Here is a 16,108-nt window from a genome sequence, read left to right on the forward strand (position 1 = left end):
ATTAAAAAAGAAGCAAATAAGGAGTATATAATATATTATTTATGCTAAAAGAAAATCAACAAGCTAAGAAATAAGTGATGCAAACTACAAAGATATTTATTGCATATGCATATATGTTATCCGTTCTTTGTTTGCTTCTGTGGGTTTGTCGGTGATGGGTTTGGCCGGTTAATAGTGTATATACAAATTTTGTTGCCCTCTTAACTATTTTCATTCTACAATTGTTGTGTGCCTGCCCTTTCGACTGTTGTTTGCTTTTGGGGGACGTTTTGGATTTTAAAAATATATTTAAAGTTTAACATGGGAAATATCCTTTATATCTGGAAATGAATTAAATCATCACTCACTGTCTATATACTATATATTATCATAAAGTATTTCTATCACTATGATTATCTAATAGTGTTTGATTCGTGTCCGCATATAAATATCTTGGAATTGTTTATAGAAGATAGTCGACTAAGATGACGGCAACCGGTTTCACCGATTTTCGGTATGTCTGGGATTCAGTGTTGATAGATGTTAGAAAGGAGTTATCACTTATAATACAAATTAATTTATACGTATTGGTTGGTTTCTCTCAAGTCCTTAAGATTGTCGTACTTAAGATTTCAAATTTTAAAAACAATTCTTAAATGCTATATACTTGTATAAAAGAAGTAAAAGTAATCGATTTTTATCGACAGGCCCATGGTCATTTTGATCATTGTAGTAGACATCTTTAGTAGGCGTTGGCACTGACATTTGATGGTAAAGTTGTACCTCATAAATTGTCTCAATTTTAATGGATTGCCTTTAAATATGAAAACAGTAAACACTATCAAATAATTTATCAAGTATAACTATCAAATAATTTATCAAGTAATCCTATATTTGTGCTTGAGATCTGATGTGAAATTGTGAATTATGAAGCAACAAAGAAGTGGAAATCACATGGGCAACCAAACAGGAATTTGAATATGTAATTGAATGTTGTCCCATGATCTTCCATGTGGGGATATAAACATCCCACCCACTACTTCACATGTTCCTCAGTTTATATCTTCTAAAAATTACAACTATTCACCTAAATATTATACGAGTATTATATTTTCATAAATCTTATTGAAAGTAAACCGTTAAAAACATAGTGTATTATCTAATCGCAAACCACAATTACTATTTTTTATAAAGGCATCAACCGTAACACCTCCACCGTGCGCCCATTTGTATTTTAATCTTTCGTCTTATGTAGTAGTGTGAACTCTACCATCCTTATAGGCTACAGATTAAGGAGTATAACTAACATCAAGGATGGAGCCTAATTATGCTTAGGCCTCCATCCGCAGCCTCCTTTAGAACCGGAACCTCTCGTGAGATCAACTTAAAAGTACGTTGTACTACAAATGACGTATGATTTTGGACCATCGTCAGACCACTTTGTCTTAACTTGGCAAAGGGACAAAGTTTGTTACACAAGAGTCCACACCAAATAACGTCCTCTTGCCTCGTCAGCGTTACCCTCAGATTCTAGATCCCTCCATAAGACACTATAAATATCCTCCATTGGTGACTTTAGAACCCAATGACAAATTCACACAAACACCATATTTTTACATTTGGTGACTTGAAGCAACTGTGATACTTCATACCAATTGGGAATTGGCAGCAAGTCCAAAAAGTCTTCCAATCATTTCCTAATACAAGATTGACCTCCAGTAATCAAGTGTAACTTTACCCTTAAACATTTATATAAATGGAATACAAAGTAATTCCATTATTGTTTCTTTTTAACATTCATTCCATTATTGAATTACACTTTACACTTCCTATCATATTTTTTATCCTTCAACATTAATGGACATCTAAGGAATTGCTTTGATGATTGAGCAAAAAGTATCGTTCATTCCGTCATTGTCCCATTCACATGATCGACCAATCAACCATCCATTCAATTGCCTGAGCAATGGGAAGTTTGTTTTTATATAACTAACTAGATTACATTCCGTGTTAACATGTGACACAATTTAAATAATTTAAAAACTTTAAACATATAACAAAATAGATTTTTTAGTTGTTTAGTTGTGATTTAAAATTAAAATTTAAAAAATGTTTCATTTATAATCATTAAATATCTAAAAGTAATATTTTATAAGCATAAGTAAATAAAGTTTTCTAAGGACGTAGGCAATGGATGAAAGATAGGTGAATGGTGGGTGTGACACCACGCTGAAACGCCGCCACCAACTTTCCACTACGAGTGGTGGTGTCAAATTGAGTTGTCAGACCACGCACTTCATATTCCATGGGAGCAACTTACGAGGCATCATCAACGGCTAGATTCCTTGTGATTATTGTATTTTTTTTTAAACTTTATTTTTTTTCAATTGTAGTAGGTGGTGAATTGAGTGGTCGAATGCCAATAAAATTTGGATGAATGGCGAGTGAGTGGTGGAGTTGAAGTGACATAATATGATTGCTTAGAAGTGAGTGGTGAAAAAAGAAATAGGAGATGGGATGTCAACCCTCTAATTTATCTTGTTTTATCTTTTAAGGAAAAATAAATACAAGAAATATAACATATATATTTACTTTATTTTTGTGTGTTAACATGGGTTTAAATCTAGTTAAATAAATATAAATATGATAATGTTAAATTAAAAAAGAAAAAAAAAAGTTAGAATGTGAGGTTATAATTAGGCAAAGATAGTAAAATAATTAAACAAAGAGTGTAAAATATAAATTTTAATGACCTTTATGTAATTAATAGTATAGAATTATGCGGATGTGTTTGATTTCAGGCCAATCAGTCTCATTAGGGTTCAATACAAAATTATATCAAAGATCCTTGCTGACCGACTTGCCAAAGTTGTTAATCAAGTTGTAAGTCCCCAACAAACAACCTTCATTAAAGGCAGACATATTTTAGATGGACCACTTCTCTTAAATGAAGTCATTGACTGGTACAAGAAGCGGAAGAAAAAGTTGTTGTTCAAAATCGACTTTGCTAAGGCGTATGATTCCTTGTCTTGGAACTTCTTGTTCACTATTCTATCAGCAATGGGATTTGGTCAAAAATGGATAACTTGGATCAAAGCTTGCTTATGTTCTGCAAGATCATCGGTTTTGATGAATGGAAGTCCAACTGAGGAATTTCCAATACAACGAGGTCTGAGACAAGGAGACCCAATGGCTCCATTTCTTTTTATCATAGCTATGGAGGGTCTTCACGTTGCGGTTAACAACTTGGTAAGACGTGGTTTGTTTAAATGTGCTAATATTAACCAAGTGCTGGTTTCACATCTTTTTTATGCAGATGATGTAATGTTAGTGGGGAAATGGTCAAAGACGAATCTAGAAGTTATATCAAAGGCTTTTAATTTTTTCTACTACATTTCGGGACTTAAAATTAACTTCAAGAAATCCTTCATTATTGGGATCGGGGTTGAAATTGCAGAAGTGAACCAAATGGCTCATGAGTTCGGTTGCAAAGCCGAATCACTACCATTTAAATACTTGGGTATACCTATTGGGGCAGCCTAAAAAGGATTGCTACATGGAAGCCGATTATCTCCAAGTTTGAGAAACGTCTTGCGACTTGGAAAGCTAATATGTTGTCAATCGGAGGTAGGTCCACTCTTATATCCTCTGTATTGGGTTCTCTTGGAATTTATTTCTTATCTATTTTTCGGATGCCTAAGAAAGTCAATCAACTTTTGGAATCGATCCGTTGTTCTTTCTTTTGGGGTAGCTCGAAACAAAAAAGAAAACTTGCTTGGGTTAAATGGGGTACAGTTTTAGCATCCAAATATGACGGGGGTATTGGCTTTGGAAGCATCGATGCAATGAACCAGGCACTTATTTACAGACGGAGCTAGATGGCGTGCCCTTGATGAACTGCACAGTATTTGGGTGAAAGCTCTACAAGCTATACACGGAGATGATTGTTTTTCTAACTCGTATGCGAAGAATAAAGGGTTGTGGCACTCTATCATCGAGTCGATAAAACATACTCATGGAAATTCAAATTTGAAGCTCAATTGGATAAGCCGCAAAGTAGGGAATAGATCATGCACCAAATTTTGGACTGAAGCATGGTGCGATTGTGAACCTCTAGCTGTTAAATTCCCTAGACTAGCAGCCCTTGACTTGGATAAAAATTGTGTTGTTAGCGATCGGCGCGACGATTCTGGTTGGATTTGGAAATGGCGCAGGCCATTAAGAACAACTCGTGAAATTGAGCAAGTTAATCAACTCATCAATATCTTACCAAGTAACCTGGTTAATGAGGACCATGATAAATGGAGTTGGAGTTTTAATGGGAAGAGCTATTTTTCTATTGCTGAAATTCGTAAGTCAATTGACCACTACTGTCTTCCTATTGATGTCAGCATGAAAACCAAATGGAATTCTCTTGTTCCAAAGAAAGTCAACATTTTTATTTGGAGGTTGAGAAGAAATTGTATACCTACAAACGTGAATCTCTTTGCTAGAGGTATTGGCGTGTCAACATTTCGATGCAAACTATGTCAGTCAAGTGTTGAAACCGTTAACCATCTTTTTAATTGTTGTAAGATGGCGAAAGATGTAACGACTCTCCTCAACAAATGGACTAGGCTGGTTATTCCGAACACATCTCTTGAAGACATACTCAAATGGTGTGATACTTTGAGCATCTCTGGTAAGAATCGGAAAAGACTTGAAGTTATTTTATACACTTCTTGGCGGTATATTTGGAAAGCGAGAAACAACGTTCTTCATAACAACTTGAAAGAAATTACTATGGATATCTTTAATGCTATCGTTTCTTGCTCGTATCTTTGGGTTCACAACCGGGATAGAAAGGATTCTTACGTTTGGGAAGCGTGGTTAGACAATCCTTTTCATATTGACTAATGCTTCAGGTCACAATGTTTGTAGCCTTTTTGGACTGTTTGATTTTTGTTCGATTAATATTGGGTTACCTGTACCTTGATACATGTTTGGGATTACATCAAAAACACCACGAAGTGAAAACCGGTGGCTCGGCCTTCGTTGGTTGGGAGTTTTTCTTATGTCTTGGGTCACCGTAATCGGCATAAGTTTTTTCACTCCTTTTGTAATCATAACAGTTAATGTATCGGGAAGAGTCTAGATTAATTGATATTAGTACTTCCTAGATTTCACTTGTATTTGTACTTTTTGACAACTAGCACCTTGCTAGTTATGTATCTTAATAAATTTCTGCCGTTCTAAAAAAAAAGAATTATGCGGATGTGGATAGAGTTTCATTTAGATTATTATTGGAACAAAGAAATATAGTGAAACCTACATATAGTGTTCGGACTAAGATATTTTATTAATTTAGTGAGTTATTAATTTATCGATTGTTAGTTTTCACTAAATCCTTTAAGTTGGGTATGGACCAATTATTAATTTTATCGAGGTATTAATTAATCGAGTATTAATTTATAGAAGTTCGTTGTATTTTTTTTATTGGAGACTTTTTTTTATTGGAGTGCAAGAATTTGGCACCTCTTTTAATAGGCCATTTACCAAGATTTTTATTTAAAAACATAAATTACTACAGTAATTCTTATGGGCTATTCCTGCTAGAAAATAAAAAAATAGATACTTATAATACAAGTAGTTATTATACATCTAAGATCCAAAAAACACTAAAAATCATATCAAATCATAATCTTTTGATTGAAAAATAAGAACTTTTACCAAGTAAATTAACCTTCTATGATAAATCGACATTTTATATGATGTCTCATATTAGCTTTGTTTTAAGAACGAATTGCATTTTTGGTCCCTGTGTTATCAAACTTTTTGCAAGTTTGATACAAAAATGTGAAAAGTCACGAAATGCATCCCTGTCATATCACACATGTTGCAATTTTGGTCCAGAAGTAATGTGCCGTTAGAATTCAGCCGTTAATGCCCCAATGTGCTTGTCACATGGGGGTAGTTTCGTGCATTTATTGCTCATAGGACCATTTCTGCACAAAAAAAAGGAGAAAAAATAACAACAAAAAGTAATTTATATATATCTCCTTCTGCTCATATTCATCATTCTCTTATTCATTATCATCATCAATACCAATATAAACAGATTTTCTATATATACATCATTCTCTCTTATTCATCATCATCATTAACATCAACAAAAAAAAATGCAATTAAAACATATATGTGTATCTATATATACATTATCATCAACATCGATATAAACAAATTTTCTTCACCCCCAAATCCAAACTTTATGAGATTTCTTCAATCTCATTAACACCTATATATATATACACACTATACATAATTACACACACACACACACATATATATATAAACACATACAATTATTTTTATGCATGATAGTAATTCAAATTCCTCCATATACATACATATACTTATTCTGTTTGAATTCTTACTAGCCACCACCATCACCGCTGCTAGCGATGGCCTATTCATTTTTCGGCGAGAGATACATATAAAAAATAAGGTGAATAAAACGGATGAGATAAGATTGTTAATATTGATGTTGATGATGATGAATAAGAGAGAACGGGATATATATATATATATAATTAGTTTTTGTTGTTTTTTTTTCTTTTATTATAATATTTTTTTTTGCGTGCAGAAATGGTCCTATGAGCAATAAATAAACGAAACTACCCCCCATGTGATAAGCACACGGGGGCATTAAAGGCTGAATTCTAACGACACGTTACTTTTGGACCAAAATTGCAACCGGTCTGATATGACAGGGATGCGTTTCGCGACTTTTCACATTTTTGTATCAAACTTGCAAAAAGTGTGATAACACACGGACCAAAAATGCAACTCGTTCTTGTTTTAATAAGCCACAATTATAACCCCAATTCATTAGAATTGGAATTGTTTAACATTAACATAGCGCACCAACTTACTATTAATGGCAAAGATGTTGATCACAAGATTTGCACAGCAGCACAGGTTATATTGCTACCCCTCTCGGTGGGTGGAGACCCCCTCAAGTTATTTTTAACTTGAGGGGTCAAATTGGAAAAATTTTAGCCCTTAGATGAAAATTAAGGGTTATGATTAAAAGATCATCTTTGAATCTTGTTTATTGATTTTCATTTAAGGGTCAAGATCTTCCTAACTTGACTCAAGTTGTGATATCAACTTGAGAGAATCCTCATCCATATAAAACAAGTCAATTTGAAGCACAACCTGTTTTAGCTTACAATCGCCCCCCTTCAAAGTGTTTATTTTCTTGCTAATATAAGGAAATGAACCATACACAACATAAATTTACCATACACAACAATATATGCATTAAAAGGTTGTACAATACAACTGTCTAATGCATATATTATTATGTATGACAAAATTGTGTTGTGTATGGATCACCTCCCATTAATTAAGGGGCGATCGGTTTGTTAGTAGGAAACATTATTATGGGTAAATTATTCACCATAGGTTTAAATGAGATCAAAAATCAATTTCTAAATCCAACCTCTTACGTGGATTTTGTGTACGCTTATTTTCAGAGATTTGATACCTAATTTGATATGCAACATAAAACGAGGGATCGTTGTTCAAGCTATCCAAAAACTCTATTTCATTTCAATTGTTGTAAACCATACACACCATAGTATAAAACAATGGATCGTTGTTCAAACTATTCAACATAACTAGGCTTTGGCTTTCAAAATGTATGAAACCTAATCGATATTTCGTGACTTCTATTGTGTCAGTTTCAAGATAATTTATCAAGCAAGGTTCCAACTGAATTATTATTTTTGCCTATAACGTTCACTAATTTACTAATAATATATATAATGGATATAAGCCAGTCTATTCTCGAGCTTAATTGGTACATTTTGAGTTTTATACAAGTATATAACTTATATCTCTTAAAGAGTCAAAGTTATTGGCATAGAGATTGAATTAGCTTCGAAGACTAGACTGAGCGTTTTTACAAATCGAGCTATATGTTAACCTCAAGTTCATTTTGACTCGACTCAAAATGAGCATTTTTAAGGTTTTTTTTTCTTTGAAAAGTAAATGTCGTTGAAAACTTCATGTTGCGATTTGACAACAGGAACATTTTTCAAGTTGTACCGACTAACCGAGCGTGTAGACACTTTATTATAAATGTTAACATCTTCCATCTAAATATAGTAGAAAGAAAAAAAATAACCGTCGGTATGAAGCGTATTTACACAACTCCAAAAGCAAAAATGATTTAGACCCTCATAAAATTGCGTGGGTAAAAAATCGCGGGATGGTGGATAGGGTTGGTGAAGAGGGTGGGGACCACGAGAGGAGGTTGGTGCGGGGCCCACATACGTAAGAAGAAGAAAGAGTAGGTGAGTGGGTGTATGGCTACGCGCACAGCACACCTTCTCTCTCTCTGATTTTCCTATAAATATACCCCCACTTACTTGCATCCAATTCGTCTCACTCTCTCTATCTTTCCTCCTCCCCAACCTACTACACATATCTCTCCCCATCTCTTTTCTGGATCCGAACTTTATATCTCCAGAAAAAAAAGGTACACAACCTATAACTAACATTTTCTCATTATTACTGCTACATAATTTATTTACAGATCTGTTATTCTAGTTATAGTATCATTCACCTATTTTTGTTAGATCTGAATTATATACCTAGTTACCTACCGATCTGCTCTAAATGTAATAAATAAATAAAAACGTGACACTTGTAGTACTCCCCCCCATCTAGCTTCTTACATACAGATCTTGTCATTTATGCTTACTATTTTTTATCCTAAAATCTTAATCCAAAACTGGTATAGACAACTTATTAATTTTATACATAGACAACTAATTAGTTAGCTCAATACCAAGATCCATAGGATATATATATATATAGTTTGATATGATTGAAAGTCAAAGTCAACCACTCAACTTTATAGGTTTCGATACTACTCCATTAGTTTTAAGGTTTTCTTTTTTAGTTGTCGGATTGACTGCTTATTTTTTTTCTGTTAGATACAAACTTAAGACTATGCTATTTTGAGTTCCAACATTGTCTCTCATGGATGTCAATGTTTGGTAAAGTGTTTATATATTAATGTAGATACCAATAACCTGTTTGTTATTGCCATATAAATAAACATCATCAATTTAATAAGAATATTCAAAACACTACTATTTTATTATAACTAGGATATGTAATATTTGATCATTTTAACCCTCAAATCTTTAGATCTACTTAATTAGGTATCGAAAATGTTCGCATCTTTTACAGATCTAATAAGTGAGTTTCAAGTTTTAACTTTTTTGATATGAATAGAGTATATATTAAGTAATTTTCTAGTGTGTAAGTCGAATTAGTTGGTAAAATGAACTTCTCTATTTATAAAATATGTTTCTGTTTGATTTTAAATCTGATGTACTAATAGATCCCCATGTATATATATATAATTGTTACAGTTAAGAGATGGAGACCTTCCTATTTACCTCTGAGTCTGTCAACGAAGGACACCCAGACAAACTTTGCGACCAAGTCTCGGACGCCATCCTCGATGCTTGCCTAGAACAAGATCCCGACAGCAAGGTTGCCTGCGAGACTTGCACCAAGACCAACATGGTCATGGTTTTCGGTGAGATCACCACCAAGGCTACCGTTGACTACGAGAAGATCGTCCGTGACACTTGCAGAGAAATTGGATTTGTATCTGCTGATGTTGGTCTTGATGCCGACAACTGCAAGGTTTTGGTTAACATTGAGCAACAGAGTCCCGACATTGCCCAGGGTGTTCACGGACATCTTACCAAGAAGCCAGAGGAAATCGGTGCCGGTGATCAAGGTCACATGTTTGGGTATGCTACTGACGAAACCCCCGAGCTTATGCCGCTTACCCATGTCCTTGCAACCAAGCTTGGTGCTAAGCTTACCGAAGTGAGGAAGAACAACACTTGCCCGTGGCTCAGGCCTGACGGTAAGACCCAAGTCACCGTTGAGTACCACAACGACAACGGTGCTATGGTTCCTACCAGGGTTCACACCGTTCTTATCTCCACCCAGCACGACGAAACCGTGACCAACGACCAAATCGCTGCTGATCTTAAGGAGCATGTGATCAAGCCAGTCATCCCGGCTCAGTATCTTGATGACAACACCATCTTCCACTTGAACCCATCAGGTCGGTTTGTTATCGGTGGTCCTCATGGTGATGCAGGTCTCACCGGAAGGAAGATTATCATTGACACCTATGGAGGATGGGGAGCTCACGGTGGTGGTGCCTTCTCCGGGAAGGACCCCACCAAGGTCGACAGGAGTGGTGCTTACATCGTTAGGCAAGCAGCCAAGAGTATCGTTGCATCAGGACTTGCACGCAGGTGCATCGTCCAGGTGTCGTATGCTATTGGTGTGGCTGAGCCTCTATCTGTTTTCGTTGACACATACAAGACCGGAACAATCCCAGACAAGGATATCCTTGCCCTTATCAAGGAGAACTTTGACTTCAGGCCCGGAATGATGGCAATCAACCTTGACCTCAAGAGAGGTGGCAACTTCAGGTACCAGAAGACCGCTGCTTATGGCCATTTCGGACGTGATGACCCTGACTTCACCTGGGAAACCGTCAAGGTCCTCAAGCCAAAAGCCTAAAATGTAACAGTTTCCCAAGAACGATTCTTTTGCCCCTTGTATCGGCCCATGGAGAATAAACAAGTTATAGGCATGCTGTTTTCCTTGAAGCCCTAAGCTGGGCAACACTTAAAAAACATACGTTACAGGCTTTTGATTGTTTGGTCAAATGTTGTGTCTGTTTGTTTTTCATTTTTATATTTGGTTGCTGAGAAACATTTAGGATTTCTAAGTTTTCGGTATTGATGGAGAAGCCTATGTTATATGTACTCTGAACAAATTTTATCTACTCAAGTTTTTGAATTATGATAATGCTGTCAATTTTATTATCTGTTAGCATGCAGTGTTACAATTTGAACAATTAATCAGCAATTTATATGGATGGTAACGATTAAGAGTGCAACCAAAGACGATCATGCAACCCCTCATCACCAGTGCCAACATCTCATCGACATGCTCACCATCTCTGGGGAGCTGAAAGTAGGCATGTAGCGGATATTCTGAGTTGCATCTTGTCGTTACGGGAGCACTGCCAGCAGACATGACACCTGCAATTGGGATCTACTGATTAATTGTCCAACTTCATTTCAATATGGAAATACTATTTACTTTATCCGCAATTCCAAATGTCATAACAAACTAACAGATACAATAATCATTAACGGTGGCAACACCTTGACTAAGAATGCAGTATAAATGTTCTTTTATCCCGAATTAACTTATTTAAAAATGAACAAGATTACTGCTAATATATGGTGAAAAATATGTTAGTTGCTATCACTTAGAAATGACTTGAGCTTTCCAGTCTTGCCCAGTTTTGGCAAGTCAATGACCTCCATTGCACTTAGGAGGGGTGCGCCCTATGTTTGGCCCAAGTTTTCGAGCCTACTTTATAATGATCATTGAAAGATACTTGATAGCTCTATGGATATTTCAATCATTTAATGAGACCGACTTTAGGTATAGATAGCCGAAGAAGTTGGTCATTCTAATATACGACTTTAGGTGTAGATAGCCGAAGAAGTTGGTCATTCTAATATACGACTTTAGGTATACATGTTCGTATTTGACACTCTTACGTTGTACCTCCAAGGTCCAAACATATTACATTTGTGACACGAGATATCTGTGCAAAGCGTAAACAATGAGTGTTTTGTAACTTGAAAGAGAAGTCAAGAACAAGACTTGTGGCAGGCTTGTGATGTTGAGATGTAACTCCATACAACAGGATCTCATACTAACCATCAAAGATGTTCAAAAAGCATACATCTTAATAAAAAAAATGTATTAAGACAAGTAAAAAAACTATAATCCTGCAACATTTTTACCATAATGCATTCATTTGCTTTAAAAATGACCCACATGTACATTATCTGCACAAAACCATTTTGGTGTCCATGGGGTTTTGGCAAGTTTCGTGGTGGTTGGTTATGATTACAATTACATATCAAGTTGCAGTATAATATTTGCTATAACAGTAACCATAGTGAATATCGAGCAGCAATCACCCACACAGAATCAACTGACATACTTGACGAACATGAGCCTTGCGTCGTTGAAGTTGTATGTTTGATTTCAGCTCTGGAAAAGGGCTGAATAGACCTGGTCATCTTCACATTGATAGTCGCTTAAACCCCAACAGCAACTTCAGGGATAGTACTTGTTTCTGCAAGCAAACCAACACGTCTCGTCAAATTTAATTAGCTTCTTTCTGTGGTCTCTAATCTAACATGAAGAACTTGTGCAACACTAAATCCTTAATTATCTTCAGAAATCTCATCGCAAAGCAAAATAAAATACTTAAGCCAGTATTACACCAGATTATCATGGCACCTCATCAAACAGTAACTTTAATAGGTAAATAGTCTATAGTGGTGGTGAATCGTTACCCTTTATTTGACATATATGATCCTAAATGTCATATATAAGATATAAGAATCAGACTAATGCCGGTTAATGTACTCTTATGTATAACGTAAAAGAAAAAGATTAGAGTGCAGGCCTGAAAACAATTTGCTAGAAAATAGATCACATTATCTTGCAGTTGCTCCACATAACTGCATCTTTTTTTCTTTTTTTTTTTCTTTTTCTTTGTTTGGTAAAACAAAACTGCACAAGTATCAACTTTATTTAATTTTCTCGTGACCACTGCTTTGGTTAGCTAAAAACATAAGCTTAATAACAGATAAATAGCCTTTATAGTAGTGCTACATAAGGCTTCCTAAAATCAACACCCTTAGATCATACATGAACACTCCAAATAGATCTCTAAGATTTAAAAATGAAAATGTTCATAACGAATAAGATTGACATCTAGATACCTTATTATTCCCAAAGCATTTTCCACCATGGTTTACAATGTTCTTTAACTACTCGATTGGCTGCATGTACTAACATCATAGAGTTATAATCAAAGAACAATCACATAGCAGTGACCATCCGGTGATACAAATTCGTACATACACTACTCCTAAAAGTTCGTTTGTTATGCACTTATGCTACTACATAACCTGGTTGGAAATGTTGGATCAGCATTGGCTGGAATTGGTGGTTAAGCATAAAGAATGCAGTAAATGTAGAGAAACTTACATCACCTTAAATAGTAGAAATTTGTAGCTCAACTTATTAATTGAAGGCCTTGAAAAAAGGAAAGGCCTTCATCAATTCCAGGGGAGCTACAGGAAGAAGAAAAAAAAGAGAGCACATCAGGAATACCATAAGAAAGAAAAAAACATTTAAGGGGTAAAAAACAAGAATGTGATATATATCCAGTTGATTAAGCACGTAAACATACCTAGTGAGCAGTCCCAGATCAGATGAATTGTAGTGAGATGTAGCCTATCAAGACAACTTTGAGAAGACCCACTGTTGAACGACCTACACTTACTTACAAGTTAGACCTTTGAGACTTAAAAACCATAAAAGCCAGCATTGTGAAAGAAATTGGCAGAAGATTCACACTTACATCAGTAGGATAAGCGAGTCAAATATCTAGAAATATGGCTCTGTTTGGTTTAGCCTCCTGCAGTGTCTCCAGATCATTCCAATAGTTTAGAAAGAATCTTCAGTGTAAAGATCATCATATAAGTTCTATGTTATTTTATATGTAAGCCGGAAAAACGTTTTAAGCACTTCCTTAGAAGCATAATCCAACTTGTTTGAGGTCAATACGGTGACTAGGTTTGTTGACGTGTGAGCATCTGCAGAAAAGCCAGCATCAAGCATTCTTCTAAGAAATTGAATTGCCATTTCCGTTTCATTCAGTCGAAGAAGTCCCTGAATAATTATATTAAAAGTAAAACCATCTGGCATACAACCTCCAATCAGCATTTCCTGAAACAAGTCATCTGCCTCCTTGAGTTTATTATTCTTGAATAATCCATTCATCATAATATTATATGTACGAATATTAGGCTGCAAGCCTCTAGAAGGAAGTTTCCGAAATTCCTCCAGAGCGAGATCAACTTTCCCAGATTTGCACCTTCCATCAATGAGAGTGTTCCAAAAAACAATATTAGGAATCACTCCATCATCATCCATGTCTCTCAGTAGTTTAGAAACATTATCAAACTTTTCAAGTTTATATAACGAATCTATCATAGTAGAGTAAGTAACAATATTAGGAACAAGATCAGACTTTCGAATATCATCAAGAAGCAAATATGCATCCTTGACTCCGCCAACATGACACTCGCCGTTGATGAGAGTGTTGTAGGTCACAATAGTAGGACCAACTTTTATCCCAGACATTTCCTCAAAAAGACTCCAAGCTTTATCTATCATTCTACTCTTACAATAAGCGTTAATCATAATATTATAAGTATAGAAATTGGGTTCCAATACCGACGACGCAAGTAGTTCTCTAAAACGTTCCTCACCGGCATCGACTTTCCCGGCTTTACACATACCATCAATAAGAATATTATACAGATTAATATTAGGAACTACTCTAAACTTTTTCATATCCATATACAGTTCGATTGCCTCATCATATTTACCATCTTTAAACAAAAAATCAATCAAAGTAGAGTAAGCAACAACATCTGGAACAAGCCCACAACCCCGAATCTCATCAAAACACAAACGTGCATCTTCAATCCTACCTACCCGACACAAACCATTTATAAGAGTAGTATACGTCACAACATCAGGAACAATTCCCTTTTCCGTCATTTCTGCAGAAACACTCAACGCCTCATGTACTCTTCCATCTTTACAATACCCATTAATCAATATATTATAACTAACAACATCAGGCATACACCGATTCACCTTCATAATATCAAACAAATTCCTCCCTTCCTCGACCCTCCCATCTTTACAAAGCGAATGCAATAATATATTAAAAGTAACCACATTCGGCAAAACTCTTCTCGACATCATTTCACTAAACAAGTTTTCTGCTTTTTCACATAACCCCAAATCACATAAGCATTTAATCAAACAATTAAACGTCACAACGTTCGGGTTAACCCCTTTCACTATCATTTCACAAAAAACATCATACGCCTCGATAACCCGCCTATCCTTACAAAGACTTTTAACAATCTTATTATAATGTGTTATACCACCTGGAATTTTAGTTTTCTTTTCATACATTGGGGGAGTTAAAGTAGTTTCATTTATTGGGTTTTTGGGTTTGTTAAGAATTTGAGGTGTACAAGGGAAATTAATTTGTGGGTTTAATGAAGAAGATAAAATAATGTTGTGATTATGAAATAAGAAAAATGGGAACTTACTTGTATTTCGATGAAGAACACAAGCAGATTTCCTCATTGATTTGATGACATACATAAACCCTAAACCCTAATTTGTGAGACATTAGTTAAACCCCTCCCGAGGAAAAAATGGAATGAATTTAACAAAGTAGTAAATTGTTAATACAACATAGTGTTCAAGAAATTTAAGATTGTTTGGTTGAAGTTATTATATACATTTGTCCGAACCTAACCCCTTGTTCAAGAAGTTTGTTTGGGGTAAATTTCATCAAGTCCTTGTGTATATCTTTGAGTTAATTGCATTAATGAAAATCATATGTTTAAAAATCAACCTAAAACCTTAAAATTTTATATTTGTATTTTATTAATTTTTTTTTCTAATTTTACCCCCTGATTTTTCTATATGTCATCATCTTAGTATTTTAGGTGGTTTTCCACTTTTCGTCCATATTACATCTTTTCGGTAACATTTCCTCTGTTAAATGGCATCACATGCCCCACATGTGAGGTTTATTCGTCTTTTCCTTCCCCACATAGATGTTTTATGCAATTTGGTTTGAAAAAAAAAGATAAAATAAAAGATGTTAATTGCATAAAATGTTTTTGTGGTTTGCGCAACAAACGTCCGTATGAAAAAGGAAAAGACAAAAAAAAAAAAAAGAAAACCTTACGTGCGGGGCACGTGATGCCATTTAAAGGAGGGAAAATGATGGCGTCACCAAAAAGGATAAAAAGTGCTAAAAAAACTTATAGATGAAAACCATTAGAAAAACTTTGAAGAGATGTACACCATGGCTTTATGCAAACCACAAAAACGTTTTATG

The 16,108-nt window shown here is 35.1% G+C and overlaps 2 protein-coding genes across 7 annotated transcripts; one reads left to right on the plus strand and one right to left on the minus strand.

Annotated features, from left to right (window-relative positions):
• Positions 1–8,404: 8,404 nt before the first annotated feature.
• LOC122602749 (S-adenosylmethionine synthase 2) lies at positions 8,405–10,872 on the plus strand. Its single transcript, XM_043775341.1, has 2 exons — positions 8,405–8,502; positions 9,406–10,872. The coding sequence occupies exon 2, from the start codon at positions 9,415–9,417 to the stop codon at positions 10,585–10,587; it is 1,173 nt and encodes a 390-aa protein (XP_043631276.1). The 5' UTR covers positions 8,405–8,502; positions 9,406–9,414; the 3' UTR covers positions 10,588–10,872.
• A 1,002-nt stretch (positions 10,873–11,874) lies between these two features.
• Positions 11,875–15,418, minus strand: LOC122605299 (pentatricopeptide repeat-containing protein At3g22470, mitochondrial-like). 6 transcript variants are annotated; one of them, XM_043778211.1, is made up of 5 exons: positions 13,532–15,418; positions 13,361–13,443; positions 13,161–13,241; positions 12,888–12,947; positions 11,875–12,232 (listed from the first exon to the last, which is right to left on the minus strand). In XM_043778211.1, exon 1 carries the CDS (start codon positions 15,358–15,360, stop codon positions 13,657–13,659), a length of 1,704 nt encoding a protein of 567 aa, XP_043634146.1. In that variant the 5' UTR covers positions 15,361–15,418; the 3' UTR covers positions 11,875–12,232; positions 12,888–12,947; positions 13,161–13,241; positions 13,361–13,443; positions 13,532–13,656. The 6 variants fall into 6 exon arrangements, with proteins under 6 accessions (XP_043634146.1, XP_043634144.1, XP_043634145.1 ...); XM_043778209.1 differs by having other exon boundaries at positions 12,888–13,076; XM_043778210.1 differs by having other exon boundaries at positions 12,888–13,076; positions 13,156–13,241.
• Positions 15,419–16,108: the final 690 nt, after the last annotated feature.

The sequence above is a fragment of the Erigeron canadensis genome, chromosome 6 (genome assembly GCF_010389155.1).
Source record: "Erigeron canadensis isolate Cc75 chromosome 6, C_canadensis_v1, whole genome shotgun sequence".
In the NCBI taxonomy this organism is placed as follows: domain Eukaryota; kingdom Viridiplantae; phylum Streptophyta; class Magnoliopsida; order Asterales; family Asteraceae; genus Erigeron; species Erigeron canadensis.

Bases quoted from the DNA above. Each gene is read 5' to 3' on its own strand.
- LOC122602749 (XM_043775341.1), top strand. From the start codon at position 9,415: ATGGAGACCTTCCTATTTACCTCTGAGTCTGTCAACGAAGGACACCCA.
- LOC122605299 (XM_043778213.1), bottom strand. From the start codon at position 15,360: ATGTATGTCATCAAATCAATGAGGAAATCTGCTTGTGTTCTTCATCGA.